Here is a 20998-nt window from a genome sequence, read left to right as displayed (position 1 = left end):
GCATCAAACGTCGCTTCCCTTCTACGCAAGCCATGCCTTTCAGATGAGCATCTCCCATTCAATGCTATCCAGACTACGACGGGATCCGAACCTAGTCCGAATCATCGCAGCTCATCCATTCGGGACCCCCCTGGTAGCGCTACAGCCCAACTTGGCAACTCCGTAGTGGTCATGACCAGCTGCGATGTGCACCTTTCACTCCAATCCTCCCGCCTTCACGTCGCTGACATTTCTTACCAGAGAGAAGGAGTAGGCTGCCTGAGCCGACAAGTAAGAGAAGCAGTTACACTGCTATCCATCAGATTGCATGAGGAACCACGCTTCGCCGATGGTTGCCAGGCGAGTCATGGTTCATGTCGAGGCATATATACCTTTTACCTTCTCAAGGTAGCACACGTAGACGTCACCAGCATATCAATGCCGCGAACAGCTCAACGGTAGAATTGGTCGATGTTGATGACGAGCTCAGTACTATCGGACTACGGATCGACGAGAAGACGGAACATGCCTACTCGAATCCCGGGTCCATGTCCTTCGCACCTAAAGCTACGGCGATAGCCATCCGCTTGACCGGTGACCGGTAGTGGCCAACAAACCACTTATGACACTGGTCATGCGCTGGCTCGATTCCGGACCCTCAGAGCTGGTCAGCGACTACGAGCGTTAGTGGGACGTTACAGTAAGTTCTAAATTTACGCACTACTCACCAAATGAAGTTCGGTCCGCGGGTGGAGGAACCTTGATCATCCCTTGTCCCCAGCATCCTCGCGCGAGTCCCGTGATTGGGTGGCTTGAGCTTCAGTGTTGTCGTAGGTCTCCGACACCCACTCCGGTATCCACGTTGTAAACTGCGGCGCTCTGTCCCACATACCCCCTTGCCGCTGTTCGCTCTTCGGTAGTTGATCAAACCCGATATGAACGTTGATAAGCGTGCAAGCGATTCCAGCTGCAGCGGGCAAACACGCTGCGCCAATGTATCTCGCGGCGCTCTGTGCTCCATAGGTTATGGCGTAGAAGAGTGTCCATGCCGTATAGAAAGCCGCACTCTCAATGTATATTGGGAGCCAGTTCTACATGGTCGTGAGGGAGTCATGTATTGCAGTCATTCGCAGAGCAGACAGACTCACCAGAATAACTGCACAGGACGCGCCTGCGCGCTCGGTACAGCGGTGTGTACGAAGGAGCTTCCCTGCGATCATACCTGCGATCATTCAGTAATGCGCGAGCTAGAGCAAAGCAAAACTCACATGAACAGTACAAGTCCGTGCAGAGCGTGCAGATCAAGCCGCTCATAGTCCACTTTCCGACTTTGCTCGTCAACCCATCATTCTCTGTGTGTCCCACCTCCATGGAAGTATATGTTCCGCCTACGCTACAGACTGAGATACGCTCAGTGAGGGCCAACGATCGACGCCGCATATAGGCTACTGACCCACGAGTCCAACCATGATAGCAAGAGGAGGTACGACCACAGTCTTATTGTGTGACCAGACGACCCAGAGTCGGAAGACCTGAAAACGTTATAGCACGCAATCAACACACGATCATGTTTCTGCAAGATGCACTTTACTCACCAAGACCGCGTCTGCTACTATTGTGCACAGAAACACTATGGCGACTTCTGCCACATAAAGTGGCTGGCCACATTCGGTCAAGTACTCTACAGCTGCTTGTGATCCATGACCTCCCAGACCTATAAACAAGCGACAAATGCTCAGAATCCAATGCTAATTGGTATGAGCGTCTGACCGGGTGGTGCAAGATAAGGTGGCGTACCGTTGTGACTGCTACCAGCAGGGTCCCAGAAACGACGAGTACCGGTAATGTCAAAGGCGGTCTTCCGCCACGTCTTGCCTCCGTTCGGATGTGCAATATATAGATGGACGCCACGGTGAGGGAGTCAAACATGCCGCACAGGAGACTCTCAATGCAGATACTGGCGAGATTTACAGAGAGAACCCCGTTCACGTTCTCGGACGCGGTGTTAGCCATGTGCGCAAAGCGGCTAAGCGTCCAGTCGCTGCCTGGTTGGATGTACACTCATGAGGGTGAGAGACGAGCTGACCGAGGGAGGAATGAAGCGAAGCCTGGGGTCGAATAACACGCTCAAATCGCCGATATGAGACCAGACTGAGTGCATCCTAACTTACGTTATGTCGGCCACGGCGTCAGCTGTAGGCTGCATCCTTTTTGGGTGGCAACGGTATCAGCCTAACGCCGAATCGGAGGCCTGAAACGCCGCTGAAAGTGAAACATCGTTCTTTCGCAGACACAGAACCGCTGGGCCAGCTCACACAAATGGCGTGTACTAGAACGAATTCTTCAATAAGTGTCCACTCTGAAGCCGACTTTTTTGAGGTGAATACGCACGAAGTGTGGCCGCGCAAACATTGGGCGGCGCGGGTGTAAGGCAGGAGTGATGGGGTGAGCGCTCCCGAACCCAGCTTGGGAAGTGTCCAACAGACGAGACTTGATATGCACACAGTAGAGCTAGAGACATGGCAATTCGCCCAAAGATGGATTGTGGAGGAGGAGGAGCAGGGGGAGGATATTCCATTTAGCCACAGTATCGCGGAGTTGAGAAATTATCTGCGGTGGCCGTTGGGTGGCCGCGCCACCGCGCAGGCGCTTGTTGTTCAACCCGTTTTTCGTAACGATCTGATCTTCAAGTTGGCCGATATAAAGCAGAATTGAGGACGTCAGGCAGAGGAACGACGGTCGAAAAGCATTGCAATAAATAGACACATGGAGAGCAAGTAACTCTTACAGTGACGAGAGGAGTTCAAGCAGAAGCTTCCTGAGCCATGGCGCACAAGATTTCCTATGCCACAGTAGGCTGGCCCCACCACGTCCTATTAGGAGATTCAAAGTCATACTTTCATACACATACGAGAACGTCATTAGTTCATGTGGTGAACGGCATACCGTAAAGTGAGTCTCAACTGGGAGCACCCAGGCTCAGCGGACCCACAGGTTAAGATCGTGACAGACAACTGAAGCAGTCGTCTTGGGAAGACCGAGCCTGTTGGGTGGGAAAGAACTTGCTCAAAAGCGTTCTGTTACTTGAGCACATTAGCCGGAGATTGGGCTGATTCGAAGATACGGATGCATACCCCCCAACGTTGGCACCCGCTTACTAGGTCTGCGAGAGTATGTTGATTCGTGACTGCGAAACTTACAACAAACCGTATCATCGAACCATACACAGAGTCGTGACCCCACGGCCGGTCGGCGTATCAGCCTCAATTACAGAGCGAGACGCAGTATGTAGATCATGACGATTCCGCGGTTGAAGTTGATGTACATTCCGATTGACGTCATACGGAGGTGACACAGATAGAGATGTGAGCATCATCCTGGATTATACCATCAGCATTTCTGTTTAAATTTGAGCGAGGTGTCAAGCGAGAAATGGATATAATCACGCACGGAATCATGTCCAGAGCACCATGCAAGTGTGCTAGTCTTTCCTGGAGTATCTTCGCCTCCGCCAGACCTCGCGGCCAGCCCTCGGTGCAGGCCGCAACACAGGCATCCAGTTTCGCGAGATCAGAGGACGTGAGGAAATGGGCTTGCCTCCGAGCCATGACACCGTAAACCGAGAGGATCCCTCGCAAGTAATCGAACATGCCGTAGCGGTCCAAGTAGCTGATCGAATCGAGGAAATCGTGAAGAGCAGAGCGCAAAGGGCCGGATACGTCTGCTAGCCCATCGTCTGACCCAATGTTGTCGAGAGATGTCCCGATAGCAGTACAGAGGCATAAAGTGTTCTGTGAGCGTATGTCGTTGTGAGGCTCTTTAGAAAGCATTCGTAGGCAAGCTACAAGACCAATGACCGCTACTTTGATGATCAGCACATTGTCACGCGTCTCACGGTAGTGACTCACATTTTGCTTCCAAGGGTAGATCTGCCGCAACTCTTGCAGCCAGCCATATTAAGGTAGTGCGAGTACCGGGCGGGATTGGTTTGTCACCTCCCAGCAAGTGGCAGAGACGCGACACGACAAGGGCAGACTCTTCTGTCCCGGGGATTGTCGATTATCGAGTACGACGCCTATCAGTCTCAGTAGCCCCCGTTCTGCGTGGCGATGTTGGAAGCTCCCAGAGGCGGAATCATGCAACAACTGTTCGAGTCGATCCATGGCTTTTGAACCCAAGACGGCTTGTTGACGAACTGTACATGCGATTAGCATGAGATAGACAGCAAAGCAAGGGACGAACCAGGCATTGCCTTGATCTTAGACCGGTACCGGACTGCATGCTGGGAGATCACCTCCACTGGGTCATCTTCACAAGCATGGGAAGGTCGGCAGGTCGTTCCCTCGTCGCAATACCAGTCGATAAGACGAATGAGGGCACGGGATTGGGATCGAGGGAGCGCAGCAAGGAGCGCTTGTAGTATCGCGAGGATCCGTGATATCTCTCGCGCCTGTTTCGCTCGGTTGGGTCTCAGCTCCCCAGCTACTTTGATGAGCATCTCCAAGGTCAAATCGGCCATGGCAGCTACCGATCCGCTGTCCATCTCGTCCTTGAACCAAGACATGATCGGTAGGGCCAACGAATCGCCCGTGCTGTGGGCGGATGGCAACGCGACGTGCGCCCTGGACTGTACTAGTTGATAGAATGCTTGAAGAGACTCGTCGAAATCCCTGCGTGACGAGTCCACCAATTGGAATGCAGGAACGATAACAGCCTGGAGAAATTCGTCGTCGCGGACCAGTTGATCTGCCGCCACAAGCACGGCTACCGTATCCAGGACGGACTCGGACGTCTGCTCCCGTGCCTCCGAGCGAAGCAGATTATTTTCGCGATCCAGCCAGTCTCGTGTCGTCACGACGGTTCTCCAGAGGCGCAGCAGAAAGTGTCGGCGGGTTTCGAATAGCCGCCTTTTGAGCGTTCCGTCGAAACGAGTGAGTCGATGGATGAGCAAGTAGATCCACCACGCTTGTGGTGACTTGTACGGACAGTCGGGTGCGAAGGTCGGGATGATGGCGACGAGACCAGAGAGCAGGATAAGCACAGCCACTGGGACCATGACGACAATAGCGACGATCATGTTCAGCGTCCACAGGAGCACGACAACGCCAGCCAAGAATAATAGCAGGGAAAGCTGGAGGAGGATCGGGAGCATAGCCACGATGGCGGGTACCCGCCATTTACGCAAACCGCGATGTCGCAGGTGCCATATTCGAGCGCGCTGGCGCGCGGTAGTGCTTTCCGGAGGGATGTACGCTACGAGCCATTGCTTCACGCTGATGCCGACGGATGCCGCAGCTAGGCTCAGGACGAGAGCGAGGAACCAGAGTATGTTAATGACAATTGCCGATGCAGCAACCGGGGAATTCGAAGTGGTCGCCAGGGTGGATAGAAGGACGGGGGTGGCAATGTCTGCGGGGAGTTGTAACATTACTTGAGTGCTCTGCAGCGCTGCGTAATATTGCACGTTGAAAGCAGTTAGGACCGCCGAGAAAAGACCTGCCTGTAGATCATATGAGCATGCGTGAATTCCAGTGTTGCGAGGTAAGAGATAGGCGTCTGCGGTGAGTGTGCATCACAGAAGAAATCGACTAACAAAGACGAGGAGCGTATCAATCTGCCCATTCCATCCCGCTATCGTTGTTTGCTCGTGCTTCCAGACCTTCTCTGCGCACGTCCTCCAGGCGCCATCGCCTGTGAAAGTCTGCTCTTCCACGGACTCATACGAGGGTACAGTATCTTCTCTCTATAACGTTCATGAGCAAATGGGACAAATAAACTACAAGAGTCACTGGCCTCGGGTTCTCTCGTCAAGGCGGGATCTTGTCGAGATTCCTTTCCCGTGATATCATGGCCGCCAGTCATCATGTCTTCACGAGTAGACCCGGGAGCTGCGCGCGTAAGCCTCCTGTTGAGTGACCGATCCACTGTTCGGGGGGTTTGGAAGAGTACGAGATTTCACTGCAATGATTGAGCAGGTCAAGCCGCCCTATCAACGCTAAGGCATGAGAACCTTGTTGTAGACCCTTCATACCGCTGGTCGCGCTGATATGGCAACAATGCATTCAGATCCGCTCTCGAGCACGTCGTTCTGCGCATTGATCATCAATAATCTCAGGCTGTCAACGGCGACAGCCCAGTCCATAGCGTAAACCGCGCAAGGCTGTCCTTAACACGGGGTCGTTTCAAAGTCGGTTTGGCCACATTCGAGCTTTGCCTCAGCATCCAAGTGCATTCTCGTAAAGCTTAAGCTAGTTTGTGATTGGCAGGACGACTGGACGATCTCAGAGCAAGGGACCGCGCGCCAGGCGGACGTTTGGGAGCAAACACCGAATTGGGTATGTACGCTCATGTACGCTTCCCACGGATGACGGTCCTAGCAGCTTAAATAATGTTACCTCTTGTTACCCGTCCACCAATCTCTTGAACAATAAGTTGTCGACCTGCCTTTGACCGACCTCATTCTCATTCTGTGCGGGGGACATGAACTAGTACTTGATCCTGGCCTTGCAGAGAATCAACAATTATTCATAGATATGGGTCTGACTTTATCGCGGTCCCCTCCTCCTCCCCCTCGATCGTCGCCGTCGTTGTATAGTGCGATCGCAAAACTAGGTCATTTGTAGACATGCAGGTTTGTTTTCTATCCAATTGGAGACTTCAGGGAGCATTTCAGGTGGAAACTCGGGGCAAGGGCCCGCCTGACGTCAGCGGCATGAACTCAGTTCTATGATTCTGGGTAAGTTGGCTCGTTCTGCAGCTGACTAGTAATCATTTTCTTTGAACTGAAGCAGCCATCAACAGTCCCTCGTAGTCCACAGTGACAGCTGGCAATGTCTACCTCTCGATACATCCCTCACTCTAACAAGCCGCCTGCCGACCTGCGGGTCCTGCAAGAGGACATTCAAGACGCACTCATGTCTAACGCGAGGCGTATTCACAGGCACTCGGCTACCCGAGCTGGTGTACACATTGGTTCTGCAGGCATGTATTCCAAGGATCGGATCCAGAAGGCTGCCTAACAGATGGACTGGCAGGAGTATATCTCATGGACAAGAGCGTGGCAGGATTCGTGCCATCGGACCTGGCGAAATCGACCATCGCTCCCCTTACGTCCCAGCAGTTGACGGTCCCACATTCAGGATCCCGCGCTTCGTTTCTCGAAACCAGCGTCGGATCAGCAACCCTCATCCTGAAGGAGAGGCTCTGGGTCAGCTCTGGTCTGCGCAAGGCCAGCGTCAGCGGGAGCGATCTGCAGAAGATTGAAGAGTCGTGGACGACTTGCGTTCAGCTACTCGAAGCTGCCCTCCAGGTTTCGGCCAATGAAGAGATGGACGATGACGGTTGCGAAGTCCTGTATGGCCGCGCAGGACTGCTGTACGCTCTGCATTTTCTTCGTACGGAACTCGCGTCTCTTCGCGACGGTGGTGTGTCGATCAGCCAGACCGAGGACCCCGCCATTCATGCCGTTGCATCGCTCTGCGCCAATGCCAACGTACAAGCGCTCGTTGAGGACATCATGAAGCGAGGCAAAATCGGTGCTCGCGAATACAAAGAGGAGCTTGCAAGTCTCAGAGACGAGCGCGACAAGGTGCCTCCCCTCATGTGGAGATGGCACAGCTCTCGGTATCTTGGAGGCGCACACGGTGTCGGTAAGTGATAGTAAATTTGGGAGTATTGTTACTGACTCGATTTGCCACAGTTGGGATTCTGCATATGCTCGTCCTAACGCCGTCAAGCATCATTCAACCCCATTGGCCAGACATCGTCGAGATGATCGAATGGCTGCTGGCGATTCAGGAGCCGCTTGGGAATTGGCCTTCAAAAGCTGGAAGGCACTTGTATCACGTCGCTGGCGGTACAGCGACAAGCACAGAGGCGAAGCGGGTGAGCATCGGCGAGGATGATCGCCACGAGCTGTTGCAGTGAGTCTTCAGCTCCCTGGCCTCTGGAAGACTTACCAAGGGTCGGTTTCAGGTGGTGTCATGGCGCCCCCGGCGTGCTCATGCTGCTGTCCATGTTCCTCAATCGAACCGCGCAGTCATCTTCGCTCGCCATCTCATCGTCCCTCCGCGATCGGACCATCGCGGCCTTGCAGCGCGGCGGCGAGCTCGTCTACACTCACGGCCTACTCCGCAAGGGCGTCGGACTCTGCCATGGCGTTGGTGGCAGCGTGTATGCGCTCCTCGCCGTCTCCGACGCGCTCGACTCGGGGGAGGACACTTATTGGCTCGTGCGCGCGGTGCACCTCGCGCACCTGGCCACGGAGTACGGCGCGCTGGAACGGAAGGGCGAGATGTATGTGCCCGACGAGCCGTACAGCCTGTATGAAGGCGTTGCGGGGATGTGCTGTGCATGGGCGGAGGTGCTCGCGAGGCTCGGCGTACCGAGCCGTGGTGTTGAGAAGAGAAAGTCGGGGATGCCCGGTTATGATGACTTATGAACATGAGCAAGTGCGAGACGGAGTTGTACAGTGCGTGGCGAAATGATCATAGCCTGTGTGTCTGGGACCATTCACGGGCTCATGACTGGAGTTCATCTCGGCATTTTCTGCGCGCACGACGTCTATGGAGCGACATAAGAAGGAAAGTGGCGCAGAGCATGAGGTGAGTATCTTCGCTACCTGTGGTTCATTTGTGAGATGTTCATGTCAAGCCGAATAGTACATGCCACAAATGTTACCTGCGGTCGCCTTTGCGGGGTCAAAGGTATTCGACCCCTGAGTCGGCGGATCTACGTAAATTTGAAGAGAACGTCCAGGTCCGTTTGGTAAGTCATTGTTTCCAAGCCGTCCGTGGCGGTTTGTTTGTCGCCACTCCGGCCGGAACTAGCAGGTTGGTTTGTTTGGTCCCGGTTCGACTCTTTCATAAGTGGCTGCGCCGCCCCTCAGGCCCCTCATAACGCTCTGTTCTCTCCCTATCACTCACGCGCCTCCTTACTCCTTTCGACGAGCCTTCACCTTACACAACAAGACATCGACATGTTCGCCACCCTCGCCGAGTCACCCCTCAACTTGCCGACTACCAACGGCTCCCGTTTGTCTCCAGCGTCCAGCCGCCGGCCACACGCAACTTTGTCCGGGGCCTTCTCGGCCACGACCTTTTACACGTACGTTGACCGCCCTCCGCCGAACCACGCGATGTTCTGACGCGCCCTTATTTCAGTCTCGATCCCACTGTGCAATCCCGGCGGTATGGCCACGCGAATCGGTTGGCTCAAGGCAGATGGTACGTCTATGGCCGATGGGTTCCAGAGACGCGTATGTTGACCACTCCCATGCGTAGGCAAGACGTGTTTCCGAACTTGGGCTCCCAATGTGGCCCTAAAAGAGAACGACAAAGGTCGCCAGCCCCTGCAGCGTCTGAAGGGGCCAGCAGCTCGAGTTCTGCGACACAGGAGACTGACAAGGTGGCCTCGCCGATAGGGTGAGTGGAAGGCCATAGTGTACCTACGGTCATGGCTGATAATCATTCACGTATTGTTCTAAGGGGTCAAAACGATGCTCGACCATTAGTCTTGTCTCCTCAACAGGTGTCTCGATCCGGGGTGGATGCTATCCCTGAGGTCGCGGTAGACGCAGATCGGCCGATAGTTCAGAGTCCGCGTCTGTCTCCTCAACCCGAGAAAAGGCCTACACAATCAAAGTGAGTGTCACACAGAGGTGTTGAGTACCGATAGTATGGCTATCCTCCACGTCGGTTCTCAGCACCTTCATGTATCTTCGGATTCTAATTGCTGATATGCAGCTTGACCAGACGATCCCGCCCATCACCACTACGATTGGGACAAAGAGGCGATGCTCAAGATCGCACAACCCGCACAACTCGGCGTTCCTCCTTGAAGCGTCCCGCCCCTGCAGACCCCGAGCCGGTCAGCCCATCGCCTCCCGCGAAAAACACGCGACTACAAAAGCGGCGAAGGCTGCAATCGGAGGCGGCAGCTGGCCATGTCGATGCAGCGGCCGCGTCGACTAACATCAGAGCTGCTGGTGGCACAATCAGCTCTTATACCCATACCCGTCGCCGAAAACCACTGTCGAACGTCCAATCGTGACCTTCTAATGGAGCCTGTGTACATATACCCGCTTGATATGTGGATGTTATTTCCTAGAGGTAGATGGCAATTTACATGTTTACGGCCACACTCAAGAACTCGGCACACACATGCTGTCAACAAAGTACTGATAACGTGTTCGCGATGAAATCTATGTAAGTAGGTGGTATATGCCAGGCTCAAGCGCTCAAGCTTGGGCAAGCGCGACCTTTCAGTGTGTCGATTGCGTGACAAAGACTTCAAACAGGCGGCGATCCTGGTCGGGTGTTGCTTGGATCTTAGACTTGTGCTCAGTAGCAGTACTTACTAGCTGTACAGCCCATCGTAGTAGCATTTGATCGTATAATGAATGAATCGAGGCGCAACCTGCGTTCTATTAATATGTACTGCTCAAGTAGATGATGCGGCAATGATGCGGTCATCTTGGTTACAGGTGACGTAGTGGTCGACTTAGCACTTCCAAATAAGGCTACGCGACGCGCGCCCGACGCGTCGGTGGCCACTCGATCGATCTCAGATCGCGTTCTGTGCATGCGCCCGCCCTCAAGCTCGCTACAACTTCATCCTCACGTTATGGCTTGACTTCAATCTCCAACAGTCTGCGCGCATATATAAGACTCTCGTCGAGGTACCCACTGTCGTACATCTTCTCCTACAACCACCATGTAGCTCCAGGCCCCGCGCCGTCTCTTCTATTGACAACGGTAGCTGACAGTGACTATATGCGCCCGTTATGCAGCGCGTCGCTTCCCCTGCCTCTTGCGCATTCGTACATTCATTGCGCACAGGAGGACGTCATCACGGATGGGTCAGCCCTCTAGCTCGTCCCGCGCCCTCTAGCTCATCTCCCTCGCCGGCCTGCACCCCAACGCCGCGACGGCCGAGCTTGCGCACAGCATGCTCGCATACGTCGGCGCTGCTGTCCACAATATCCAGCTGAGTATCCTGGGTTCAGACTACCCCTCTCGTCATCGTTTACGTTCCGTGTTCGGTATGTCCGACGCTTCTGGAGTGTGCAGTCCTACCCATCCTGGACAAGACCGTGAGGAACCATAGGCGAGCGTAAGCCTCCCGCTGTCACTCCTACTTAATGCAGGACTTACCTCCGGCTACAAGCTGTCTTGCCACAAGTATGACAACGAGGAGCGCATTGCGCACACTTGCTGCTCGTGCAGAGGGCTTTGAGCAGTCACCACTGGTTGGATCTGCGCCTCCGCCCACTTGGCAGTACTGCCACATGGCAGTCAGTTCCAAGATGATAGGCCTCGCCTTCAAACGGCGCACTCAGGTGGAGTCTTGCTGTTCCCATCGAAATGGGATTATAACCGGCAGTGTCGAGGGCGAACTAGACTACGGTGGGCGGCTGAGGTCGAACGATCCGCACCCGCCGTCAGATCTCGGCCAAGAGACTCGGTCTAGCTCGCCCTCGACATTCCTCCTTACGGGACGCCCCAGCGATACTAAGGCCGCCACATTCCGCCTGTGCGCACGTCTGCAGTTGGGGGTGTATAGCATGATGTCATTAGGAAAACATCTGGAATACTTCGACACTACTATGGAATTCAACTCTCATCAACCTCAGAAGTGGACATCAACGAAATCAACAACTCAGCCTAACACTGGCGAACCATCAAGAGCGTACTCGCGATATGTGCTGGCAAAGGACTAGCACGCGCAAGGCCAGGGCCAGCTGGCGGATAGGCGTCGAACCTAATCACGAAATTTATGGAGCAACCCCGAGGAGATTGCAAAACTGCAACGACTCACAAGGCGGACGGTGCGGGTGCACATGGTCAGAAATTCATGATCGTCCACCGGAGGTGCATCCCATATACCTTTCAAGTTTGTTTCAAGTAAGGCCATGGTTCCGACAGGCGGAACAATCGAGATCAACGAGTGTCAAGCGGCATGCGCAAAGCCGAAGGGCGCCCGATACAGTTCCCCCTAAATTGCAGTTCTCCCATCGACGTGCGACCTTCGCAAGGCTCACGAGCTGGCAGAAGACCAAAAATAAAACTGGCGCGTGCATTACACGCTGAGTCGTCATGCAGAACGCGACTCACGAATAGAACTTCAACCTAGGACAGCAAGCTTCTGGCATGCCGATCGGCACCAGTTAATGAAGATTCCATGTCTGGATTTTGCTCGTCTAGATCTGCGGTGAGTGTCTTTTCATGCGCTACAGACTGGATAAAGGCGACGCGTATCAGAACTCGCACAAGGCCGTCGAGGGAGTTATACATACGCTGAACATACACGTATGTACGCACCAGGTACGTGCAACCGCTGGTCAGTCGCCACAAAGCCCGTGTCGGTCTCTTTGTGCCTGGCAGCGGAGTGTTGATTGTCCAAGAATAGCTTGGGTGGTTTGATATGATCTTCACAGGTGACACTGGCAAAGACTGCCGGCGCCGGGCCGCCGGCGAGAGGCAGAACCGAATGAGCCAGAAGAAGAGGGTCGTCTCAGATATTCGCTATGCGGAAGCGACGGGCGCGATGCGTCGAAAAGGCAGTCGAGAGATGTCGAGGCAGCTCTCGGAAGGCTGAGGCGTCGGCGAGGCCTCACCGCCACGGCGGAACAGGAGGTCCAAGAACAACGCCCGATCAGGAAACTGCGCGACCGGGAGACACCGCATGGGCGGTACTTTTTTGGCAGGCGACAGGCGGCAAATCAATAAGTCACGCAGCCACTTCCCCTTCTCAACCACCTCCCCGAGGCTGAAGCCCCCCCTCGCGTCCTCCACACTCCTTTCTCCTCGCTATCCGGACGCCCTTCCCCTTCTCTAGTCCATTATTAGCCCAAATACTGCTTTATTCGCCAGCTCAACGGTGACGCGGACGATTGGAATCTTTTCAAGATGCTCGCTCGCCAGCTCTCGCTGCTGGCTCTCGCGGCGGCCGCACCGGCCGCCTTCGCTCAGACACACACACCCGGTTCGTTCGAGGATGGAGGGGATACGCTCGTCAGCGCGATGATGGTGAGGGACTCTTCTGCTTGCGACTTGGGGAACGTGCATTGATGGCGGCGCATCAGATGTTCTTGGGCAACGACGAAGTCGTCTACGTCCTCGACAAGGCTGAGGGCAACGCTGCTCAGATTAACGGACACGCTGCGTGGGGTTCTGCGTACAACATTGCGGGCCGCACCTCGCAGACGATGGACGTCGTTACGAACACGTTTTGTGCGTCCGGCATGCATCTACCGAACGGGTCGTACGCTACGTTTGGCGGCAATGGCGCCGCGGGCCCCGGAGGCAATATGGGCGACGTGCTCGCGCCAGGCGGCTACTCGGCGACGTATGACACGACGTACCAAGACTACTCTGGGTCGAAGTCGATTCGCATCCTGAATCCGTGCAAGTGGGACGACCTGTCGGGCGCGAGTGCCAATGGTTTGACAACGCGACGCAGCTACACATGCAGAAGCAGCGGTGGTACTCCGCAGCAGAGCCGCTCGGGGACGGTTCTATCGCGCTCATTGGTGGGTTCGTCGAGGGTGGCTACATCAACAGGAACTATCCGAACGTTGACCCGGCGACGGAGGGCGGTGCGGCGGAGCCGACGTACGAGTTCTATCCGAGCAAGGGCGATGCGACATTGATGAACTTCATGGTCAAGACGTCGGGCCTCAACTCGTACGCGCACACGTATCTGATGCCGTCTGGGAAGATGTTCGTACAGGCGAACCTGTCGACGAGTGAGTGCTGTGCGAGTGCTGACAGGATTTTGGCGCTAAATGTGGATGGTCAGTGCTCTGGGATCCTGAGAACAACGTGGAGACGGACTTGCCTCCCATGCCGGACGGTATTGTCCGCGTGTATCCCGCTTCGGGCGCTACGGCGATGATGCCGCTGACACCTGCGAACGACTACACGCCGAGCGTGCTCTTCTGCGGTGGCTCGGACATGCCCGACTACTACTGGGGCAACTACTCGTGGCCGTTCTACAACACCTGGACGTACGGCGCATCGGCGAAGTGTCATTACATTACACCTGAGCCGACGGACGGTTCCACTCCAAAGTATGTGGAAACCGACGATATGCCGAAGGGCCGGACCATGGGTCAGTTCATCCACCTGCCCGATGGTAAGATGCTCGTCGTGAACGGCGGCGCTATGGGCACTGCCGGATTCTCGAAGCAGACTCTCTACGCGACCACCCTTTCCCAAATGACGTTCGGAGAGTCCCTTGCTGCAGACCCTGTCGGTCAACCTGCTATATACGACCCAACTGCTTCCTCCGGTTCCTACTGGTCAACGGAAGGTTTGGACACCTCGAACATCGCGCGTTTGTACCACTCCTCGGCTATATTGCTGCCCGACGCCTCAGTGCTCATCGCGGGCTCTAACCCCAACCTTGATGTCAATATGAGCACCGTCTATCCCACAACGTACAAGGCCGAGCTCTTCTACCCGCCATACTTCTCTGCGTCCACTCGCCCCACTCCTCAGAACGTACCGAGTACGCTCAGCTACGGTGGCGCTTACTTCGATGTCTTGATCCCCCCTTCGTCGTACTCCGGCTCTGCGAACGATGCCGCCGCGAACACGACTGTGTGGGTCATCCGCACGGGCTGGACCACGCACGCTATGAACATGGGTCAGCGCTCCATGCAGTTGAACAACACGTACACTGTGAACAGCAACGGGTCCATCTCCTTGCATGTTTCTCAGCTCCCTCCCAATGCCAACCTCTTCCAGCCCGGCCCTGCCATGCTGTTTGTCACCATGTCTGGCATCCCGAGCAACGGCACGTTCGTCCTCATCGGCAGCGGCGACTTCGGCACACAACCTACGTCCCCTGCGGCCTCCCTTCCCCCTAGCGTACAGGCCGACAACGTGAGCGGCTCTGCTCCGAGTGGCTCCGCTGGTAGCTCTTCTACCTCCTCCAACTCAAGCAGCTCATCGTCTGGGAGCACGTCACACACTGCCGCCATCATCGGTGGCATCGTCGGAGCCGTCGCTGTTGTTGGTATCCTGGGCGCCGCTTTCGGCGTCTATGTCGCACGTCGGAGACGCGCAGCATCGCAAGCGAAGCCTGCATCGATGTACGCCATGTCCTCCGTCGGGGGCGCTGGCGCGCTTGGCAGGCGTGACCTTCGCAACTCCGACTCGAGCGCGTTCGTGCCGCTGCAGCACGAGAACAAGAGCATGTGGGATGGGAACGCGAGCAACATCAGCCTGTCGCCTTATCACGACGAGGTGCGGACGGGCGGGCCCAGCGCAGAGTTTGACCCTTACTACCAGAACGCGCCTCGTCGGTGAACGAGGAAGTACAGTAATGACCGGACTTCGTCTTTTTATACATTCCTATTAGCGTGCCTCGCCTCTTCATGGGGGCCGATCGCTCGTTGGGCTTGTGTGAGTGCTCATAGGTTCGTCTGCATGCATAGATTCTCATTCGCGCTTCGCCTCTAATCTTCATACCCTCCCGTATCGCCTGCTCCTGTAACCGATCAGTTCCCTAAAGTAATGTCGTTTCCTCCTCGTATGGACCTTTACGACGCGTCTCTCCCTTTTGTGGCACCACCGTGTCACTTGGACTCTTTTCCCGAGCTTGATTGGACTTGGCAGTATGTAGAGATAACGGAATCAGCACGAGTGCGAAGTCCAATGAAGCTATGAAAGGGTCGCCTGAAAAGTGGGTCAGTGGGTCAGTGGGTGGCAGTCTCTCGTGTAGCCAGGTTGGCTCCGAGACGAGCTTGTCGCACGCGAGTCACCCGCAGCACCGACCAGTGTATGACGGCTTATGTAGGTGTCGCTGATAGCTGCTCTGCACGACAATTACACTCTAGTCCAGTGCGGTATGGCGGGCGCAGTATCTTCAGGTCGTCTCATCGCCCATTCGGGACAACCACCTCCGAATCATCAAGCAGTGCGGGACAAGATCCGGAATGCGCTCATCAAGAACGTGCGACTCGTACGTGAACAGCCTACATCCAGAACATGTATATTCACTATGGGGCCGCAGGCGAGTGCACCGTACAACTCAAGGGGACACAGACATTGACGATGCCTTTCAGGTGTGGTGCTCATGGACGGGAAGATGTCTGGACTTGTACCATCCGACATCCTCCTGTGCACCTTTACCTCTCTGGTGACCTCATTTCTTGAGATGAGTGTCAGGCCGGTGATGCTGATCCTTGTGAGAAGCTGCGTAGTTCGCTCACACAGGATGTTGTTGGTCTGAATGAAGACGACTTACGGCGCCTTGACGGAGCGTGGTAGCCCTGTCTTGACCTTCTCCAAGGTGTTCTGAAGATAGTACCACGAGAGACGCAGAGCCGGGATAGCTATGGCTGTGAGGCGCTATAAGGGCGACTCGGTTTCCTCTACGCCCTGCTGGTGCTGCGCTCCGGGCTCTCGTCCCCGAGCGCAGTAAGCAAGGGCCATAAGGAACCAGCTGTTCAAGCGGTCGCTGAGCTATGCTCTGACGATAATCTCAGAGAGTTCATGGACGACATCATTCACCGCGGCAAGCTCAATGCTCATTCGCCGAGCTCGGCCTCTCGGAAGCAGGGCTAGGAAAGGGCTCGTCGCTTAATGTAGAAGGAGTCCGGGTATCTCGGCGCAGCGCATGGAAGAGGTACAGAATAGTCAACATTTTTTTGGTGCCATGCTCCTGATTCAATTGCAACCCACAGCTGGCATCCTACAGATGCTCATTTCTGCCCCGCCATCTATCGTCGAGCACCAGTGGCCGATCATCATGGAGAATGTATGCCACCCGAGCGATAACGGGTCGGATATGCTTATCCAGTGAGTCCTATAGCACCTTCATGAGTCCACCATGCCTGAAATCCCTACATGGTGCCATGCCGCTCCTGCTGTCCTCGTGTCCCTATCGACACTCCTTACTCGTCCTTCCTCCACCCGGGCGCCTGCGCTCCAGCTCTCAACCTGCATGCACAAGGTCATTGCCGCACTTATTCGCGGAGGCAAGCTCCTGTACACTCGGGCTCACTTCGCAAGGGTATTGGTCTCTGCCACGATGTCTGAGGCACAACGTGTGGTTTCTGCTTGCCGGATCCGATGCGTTTGAATCTCGGGGTCACCACTCCGACAGGATCACGAGCAACTGGCCAACACTGATACCATAGATATGCGCTGGACTTACGGACATTACGCCTTGCTTCGCCACAGAATAAGAACATTAACAGAGGAGGGCGAGATGGTGATATGCTTGGGTGGAATTCTCGGTAGGAACCTCAACAATGAGTGGTCGCGGAGCTCAATGCCTGGATTGATACATGCCGAATGTCAACTGAGAGGCTAATTCGATGAGTGCCAGCCCGCGTCCCTATACAACGCTAACAGTGCATTCAATTTCGCAGCGGCAGGTCATGCCGTTCAACTCTGGGGCAACGTCCCATGCTGCTTCAGCGCCTTGGCAGTACGTCTTGAATGCATTCCTTGGGTATCATGACCATTGACCCAAACCATCCTCGCCAGATACGTGCTGTACAGCCATGCAATAGGAGGTCTGTTTCATGGCCGTTGGCGGTGAGCGCCTTCGTTGATTATCTAGTACCATCGTTTGTGGGCGCATGTGTGCGTGGCAGCACTGCTTATTGCACCATCGATGCATGCTGTGTCTCTACGATTCTATGAACACCTGATAGGTAATGATACTCTCGCACGAGCCAACCTGTCACATCAGCTTCCTGACATTCTGCTGCTATAGATGCTATGTCTAGTCACTCACACCATGGGAGTGCAATGTGTTAGATCACTCAGGCGACGCTATAGAAGAGACACAACACCGATGGTCGTCAATGGTGAGACTGCGTATCCAGACGAGTTATGCTAGTCACAGAGCTGATTGCATGCCGGCTTATTGTGTGTGGTCCCCAGACGCGCGCAAGGTAGTTCCCTTCTGGCCTGTGATGATCAGAGACTGTTCACAGGACTCGGACTTCATATCCGCAGGGCAGCAGGCCATGCTCGAGGCTTTATAACGAACATGCCGCCTGATCGGCTGTCGTGCTCCAAGTATCGGGGTGCCCCTCGACGGATGCCCGCTAGCCCTTCTGCAGGCTCTGTCCCATTTCATTGGTTGCATCGAGAGCCTACGGAGTGTCCCTGATATGTCGTATCAGCCTTACAATATCTCCTTTGACGACAAGTCGCCTCTCTTTTACTACTTGCCGTATCGGGGTGGATACAGCAGCGGCCCAGAGCCTATGCACTATGGTACAGATCATGATTCTTGGTACGCGTACAACACTACTACGATAGTGCGTCGAGGCTATGCTGTTCCGATACATCCATCCGTAACTCACGGAATCACAGGAATCCTCGTTCACTACTTACGCCGTTAACGCCTCGGTCGCCCTCCAATGGGCGGGTACAGCGGTCTGGCTGCACGGGGAAGCGAACGCGACATATACGATCACGAGGAGTTGGAATGCAAGCAAGATCGCGGGTGAAGGCACCGCAGTGGTTGGAGGCGTGCTGTACAGCGAGAGCGGCTTGCCGTATGGACTGAACACGCTCACACTCACCGTCCAAGAAGGCCCTGTCACCATCACTGGTGCCACTATCACAGTCGGCATGGGTGAGCCTGGGTGAGTCCTGTCGATAGCGCACTATACACAGACTGACTCTCTGTTTGTGAGCAAGCTCGTCGATCAAAGCAACAAATATTTCCACTATCATCGAAGACATTCCCGCCATTAACCCTGTCTTCACCGTTAACTCGAACGGCACATGGGAAGGCGACTTGGCATTCGCGCCAAATAATGGGCTGGAGCCAATCATCCTAACAACCAAACAGGGCGACTATGTCACATTCGTAGTCAATTCCAGCGTAGGGTTCGCTGTGTATGGAGCAACTGACCCCATGCAGGGCACGTTCCTGGTGGACATAGATCCTCCTGTGCCGAATAGCCCGAACACTAGGACACACCTGTTCAACGCCACGACGCCGTGGGTGGAGATCGAGGAAATCAAGTACCTGGCTACTGGGTTGAACAGAACCAGAACTACACGGTGAAGCTGACCAATGCACAGTTGGGGAAGGAGTTCAACGTGGGTGAAGTAATACTGTTTGATGCCATACCTCCGTACGTGGTTCTCGGTCCTTCAACTTGGATCGCTTGCTGATGCGCCAACGCGGCACAGCACATCATCCTTGTCCTCTACCACTGTCTCAAGCCAAACCGTCTCGCAGGCAATCCTACCAATTCGGGATCCGTCTCAGTGGCCGCGTCGCATGAAGACTTGAGTCGCGGAGCCGTCGCTGGCATCGTTGTAAGTGACAATTGGCTTGCTATCGACTGATATATTCATGACCGCTCCGCAGGTAGGGAGTGTTGCGGGGATAGTCTTGATCGCATTCATTGCACTCGCGCGTTTCCGTAGAAGGCGAGCGAGCATCGCTAGTTACGAGATTGAGCCGGACCTGGCGGAACCGAAGCCGGACGAGCAGGATGCTCCTCCATCTAGTGTCGGCGTGCAAGATCTTCGCGCTCCCGAGATGGCTACGGATCCATGTGAGTCAATCATCCGTCCATGCGCCAAAGAGCCCGGTCTGAAGCGGAATGTTCCACAAGACATGAAAGCGTATGTAGAGTCACCTGGCTCTCCACCAATCGAGGCTGCAGACCGGCCTCCCCGTGTGGCGAGTTCATCGTATCGCAAGTCGGAAGAAATGACTTCGACACTCATCCTCGGTGCAATAGTCGAGGGTTCTTCCTCATCAGCTGAAGCCCCGGCGCCGGCGCCACCACCATCACCACCACCGCCACCGCCAGTGCTCCCGGTTCACGAAGAAGACGCAGGACCAGTGCCCGAATCGCTACCGCCGATGTACAACCCTGACTGGAACTCAGCTCAGGCGCAAAGTACTCTTGAAGAACGCTGATCGCGGTTAGGCTGCATCGATGAATTGATTAGTCTTGATGGTCTTGAAATAAATCACTACACGGCTTACGGTACGGGTATTGTACGGTCCTTGACCATAATTACCGAAATGCACGGATGTGCATAAGACAGTCGCAAGGACGAAGCCTTGTGAATACAACTTCTTGAAGCATTTGGCTGTCGACACCAGCTGGTGGTGGATAACCTAACAGCAGAGTGTGCGAAGGGTGAGTCGAGAGCATATTCTACATGCCTGGCAGCAGACATGTAAGCCATTGAGATGATCGTACATAATATACACACTAGCACAAGTGAGCGGCAATTGCAATCTGATACAGTTGACGACGTGCCAAACGTCCGTCTCCAAGGGCTCCAGCACGGTCAGTAGTCACTTCACAATCGGGTTGACGCCTCTCGCAGCAAGGTAGTCCTTGGCAGCTGTTGCACTCTGACGGACCACGACGTGAGAAAAAGCACCCCTAGGGTATGAGGTAGCTCACCAAACCACGTAACATGTCATATACGCTCTTGTCGTGGTAGCGTAGACCAGTCGCTGGGTCAGTATATGGTCCCTGTAGTTCGACTGAGGACCCGAACCGCTCAACTGACAGATACTTGACCCACCTCTAGTCCTGTGATATCACAGTATCTCCTTTGCGGAAGAACAGAGGGTGGCGCTTCAATAGAAGAGTCTATAGCAAAGCTGTAAGGACCGGAGGTCAATCCGGGTGCAGCATGCGACGCACAAGTTGGCATGTCCTCGTCAGGGATGTATTCCTTCTCTACGCCGTCAACGTCCATCTGCTCCTCTCTTTGCTGTCGCCTTTGTTCTCGTTCCAGCCGCTCTCGCTCCCGCTCTTGCGCGAGGACCGCCTCAAGTTCTTGGTTCTCCGGTTCGTGTTCTTCGTGTACTCTGGATTCTTGAAGGGGCGCGGCAGATGGTTGTACGAGAATTGCTCCGCGAGAGACTCATCATCAACAATTAGAGTACTTCAGGCTATGTATGGCAGAGACTCACGACGACCGGTGGTGTTGGGGAATCATCGCTGACCACTGTCAACGGCTTGCGCTTCGTATAACCTTCGGAGGCCTTGAACATACATCAA

The 20998-nt window shown here is 54.9% G+C and overlaps 8 protein-coding genes across 8 annotated transcripts; 5 read left to right on the top strand and 3 right to left on the bottom strand.

The window, feature by feature from the left end:
- Window positions 1–295: 295 nt before the first annotated feature.
- Window positions 296–2136, bottom strand: B0H18DRAFT_1013751 (uncharacterized protein). The gene is made up of 7 exons (XM_048029122.1): window positions 1777–2136; window positions 1575–1727; window positions 1433–1511; window positions 1248–1379; window positions 1128–1201; window positions 708–1070; window positions 296–607 (listed from the first exon to the last, which is right to left on the bottom strand). The coding sequence occupies exons 1-6, from the start codon at window positions 1990–1992 to the stop codon at window positions 744–746; spliced, it is 981 nt and encodes a 326-aa protein (XP_047892192.1). The 5' UTR covers window positions 1993–2136; the 3' UTR covers window positions 296–607; window positions 708–743.
- Window positions 2137–3267: 1131 nt separating this feature from the next.
- B0H18DRAFT_1013745 (uncharacterized protein) lies at window positions 3268–5454 on the bottom strand. Its single transcript, XM_048029121.1, has 5 exons — window positions 4222–5454; window positions 4050–4174; window positions 3888–4014; window positions 3430–3838; window positions 3268–3378 (listed from the first exon to the last, which is right to left on the bottom strand). Exons 1-5 carry the CDS (start codon window positions 5405–5407, stop codon window positions 3318–3320), a joined length of 1908 nt encoding a protein of 635 aa, XP_047892191.1. The 5' UTR covers window positions 5408–5454; the 3' UTR covers window positions 3268–3317.
- A 1355-nt stretch (window positions 5455–6809) lies between these two features.
- B0H18DRAFT_878396 (uncharacterized protein) lies at window positions 6810–8419 on the top strand (the record flags this gene model as incomplete). Its single annotated transcript, XM_048040619.1, has 4 exons — window positions 6810–6951; window positions 7002–7628; window positions 7679–7901; window positions 7954–8419. The coding sequence occupies 4 exons, from the start codon at window positions 6810–6812 to the stop codon at window positions 8417–8419; spliced, it is 1458 nt and encodes a 485-aa protein (XP_047892190.1).
- A 320-nt stretch (window positions 8420–8739) lies between these two features.
- On the top strand, window positions 8740–10118 carry B0H18DRAFT_450454 (uncharacterized protein). The gene is made up of 5 exons (XM_048038147.1): window positions 8740–9084; window positions 9141–9203; window positions 9261–9401; window positions 9465–9620; window positions 9723–10118. The coding sequence occupies exons 1-5, from the start codon at window positions 8957–8959 to the stop codon at window positions 10027–10029; spliced, it is 795 nt and encodes a 264-aa protein (XP_047892189.1). The 5' UTR covers window positions 8740–8956; the 3' UTR covers window positions 10030–10118.
- Window positions 10119–10602: 484 nt separating this feature from the next.
- On the top strand, window positions 10603–11929 carry B0H18DRAFT_450396 (uncharacterized protein). The gene is made up of 2 exons (XM_048038146.1): window positions 10603–11071; window positions 11133–11929. The coding sequence occupies exons 1-2, from the start codon at window positions 10927–10929 to the stop codon at window positions 11696–11698; spliced, it is 711 nt and encodes a 236-aa protein (XP_047892188.1). The 5' UTR covers window positions 10603–10926; the 3' UTR covers window positions 11699–11929.
- A 724-nt stretch (window positions 11930–12653) lies between these two features.
- On the top strand, window positions 12654–15669 carry B0H18DRAFT_1013718 (glyoxal oxidase N-terminus-domain-containing protein). Its single transcript, XM_048029120.1, has 5 exons — window positions 12654–13007; window positions 13064–13412; window positions 13475–13726; window positions 13780–15389; window positions 15489–15669. The coding sequence occupies exons 1-4, from the start codon at window positions 12888–12890 to the stop codon at window positions 15291–15293; spliced, it is 2235 nt and encodes a 744-aa protein (XP_047892187.1). The 5' UTR covers window positions 12654–12887; the 3' UTR covers window positions 15294–15389; window positions 15489–15669.
- A 2337-nt stretch (window positions 15670–18006) lies between these two features.
- B0H18DRAFT_450273 (uncharacterized protein) lies at window positions 18007–19239 on the top strand. Its single transcript, XM_048038145.1, has 3 exons — window positions 18007–18265; window positions 18321–18595; window positions 18651–19239. The coding sequence occupies exons 1-3, from the start codon at window positions 18116–18118 to the stop codon at window positions 19021–19023; spliced, it is 798 nt and encodes a 265-aa protein (XP_047892186.1). The 5' UTR covers window positions 18007–18115; the 3' UTR covers window positions 19024–19239.
- A 1041-nt stretch (window positions 19240–20280) lies between these two features.
- Window positions 20281–20991, bottom strand: B0H18DRAFT_1085611 (uncharacterized protein; the record flags this gene model as incomplete). Its single annotated transcript, XM_048031938.1, has 6 exons — window positions 20281–20340; window positions 20393–20464; window positions 20517–20584; window positions 20639–20715; window positions 20763–20860; window positions 20911–20991. The coding sequence occupies 6 exons, from the start codon at window positions 20989–20991 to the stop codon at window positions 20281–20283; spliced, it is 456 nt and encodes a 151-aa protein (XP_047892185.1).
- Window positions 20992–20998: the final 7 nt, after the last annotated feature.

The sequence above is a fragment of the Fomitopsis serialis genome (assembly GCF_022376445.1).
Source record: "Fomitopsis serialis strain Sig1Antser10 chromosome Unknown B0H18scaffold_44, whole genome shotgun sequence".
In the NCBI taxonomy this organism is placed as follows: Eukaryota; Fungi; Basidiomycota; class Agaricomycetes; order Polyporales; family Fomitopsidaceae; genus Fomitopsis; species Fomitopsis serialis.
This window is presented reverse-complemented; position numbering and strand designations above follow the sequence as displayed.

What these genes read in the sequence shown, in the direction of transcription:
- B0H18DRAFT_1013751 (XM_048029122.1), bottom strand. Translation starts at nt 1,992, where the DNA reads ATGGCTAACACCGCGTCCGAGAACGTGAACGGGGTTCTCTCTGTAAAT. An exon ending in TATCATGGTTGGACTCGTGG is followed by an intron (nt 1,380 to 1,432) that starts GTCAGTAGCCTA and finishes AGCGTATCTCAG; the next exon opens with TCTGTAGCGTAGGCGGAACA. An exon ending in CGTCCTGTGCAGTTATTCTG is followed by an intron (nt 1,071 to 1,127) that starts GTGAGTCTGTCT and finishes ACGACCATGTAG; the next exon opens with AACTGGCTCCCAATATACAT.
- B0H18DRAFT_1013745 (XM_048029121.1), bottom strand. Translation starts at nt 5,407, where the DNA reads ATGTTACAACTCCCCGCAGACATTGCCACCCCCGTCCTTCTATCCACC. An exon ending in TAAGATCAAGGCAATGCCTG is followed by an intron (nt 4,175 to 4,221) that starts GTTCGTCCCTTG and finishes TCGCATGTACAG; the next exon opens with TTCGTCAACAAGCCGTCTTG. An exon ending in TACTGAGACTGATAGGCGTC is followed by an intron (nt 4,015 to 4,049) that starts GTACTCGATAAT and finishes GGGACAGAAGAG; the next exon opens with TCTGCCCTTGTCGTGTCGCG.
- B0H18DRAFT_450454 (XM_048038147.1), top strand. Translation starts at nt 8,957, where the DNA reads ATGTTCGCCACCCTCGCCGAGTCACCCCTCAACTTGCCGACTACCAAC. An exon ending in TCGGCCACGACCTTTTACAC is followed by an intron (nt 9,085 to 9,140) that starts GTACGTTGACCG and finishes CCCTTATTTCAG; the next exon opens with TCTCGATCCCACTGTGCAAT. An exon ending in AAAAGGCCTACACAATCAAA is followed by an intron (nt 9,621 to 9,722) that starts GTGAGTGTCACA and finishes GCTGATATGCAG; the next exon opens with CTTGACCAGACGATCCCGCC.
- B0H18DRAFT_450396 (XM_048038146.1), top strand. Translation starts at nt 10,927, where the DNA reads ATGCTCGCATACGTCGGCGCTGCTGTCCACAATATCCAGCTGAGTATC. An exon ending in TACCCATCCTGGACAAGACC is followed by an intron (nt 11,072 to 11,132) that starts GTGAGGAACCAT and finishes TGCAGGACTTAC; the next exon opens with CTCCGGCTACAAGCTGTCTT.
- B0H18DRAFT_1013718 (XM_048029120.1), top strand. Translation starts at nt 12,888, where the DNA reads ATGCTCGCTCGCCAGCTCTCGCTGCTGGCTCTCGCGGCGGCCGCACCG. An exon ending in CGCTCGTCAGCGCGATGATG is followed by an intron (nt 13,008 to 13,063) that starts GTGAGGGACTCT and finishes GCGGCGCATCAG; the next exon opens with ATGTTCTTGGGCAACGACGA. An exon ending in GGACGACCTGTCGGGCGCGA is followed by an intron (nt 13,413 to 13,474) that starts GTGCCAATGGTT and finishes GGTACTCCGCAG; the next exon opens with CAGAGCCGCTCGGGGACGGT.
- B0H18DRAFT_450273 (XM_048038145.1), top strand. Translation starts at nt 18,116, where the DNA reads ATGTCGTATCAGCCTTACAATATCTCCTTTGACGACAAGTCGCCTCTC. An exon ending in CGTACAACACTACTACGATA is followed by an intron (nt 18,266 to 18,320) that starts GTGCGTCGAGGC and finishes ACGGAATCACAG; the next exon opens with GAATCCTCGTTCACTACTTA. An exon ending in GTCGGCATGGGTGAGCCTGG is followed by an intron (nt 18,596 to 18,650) that starts GTGAGTCCTGTC and finishes TTTGTGAGCAAG; the next exon opens with CTCGTCGATCAAAGCAACAA.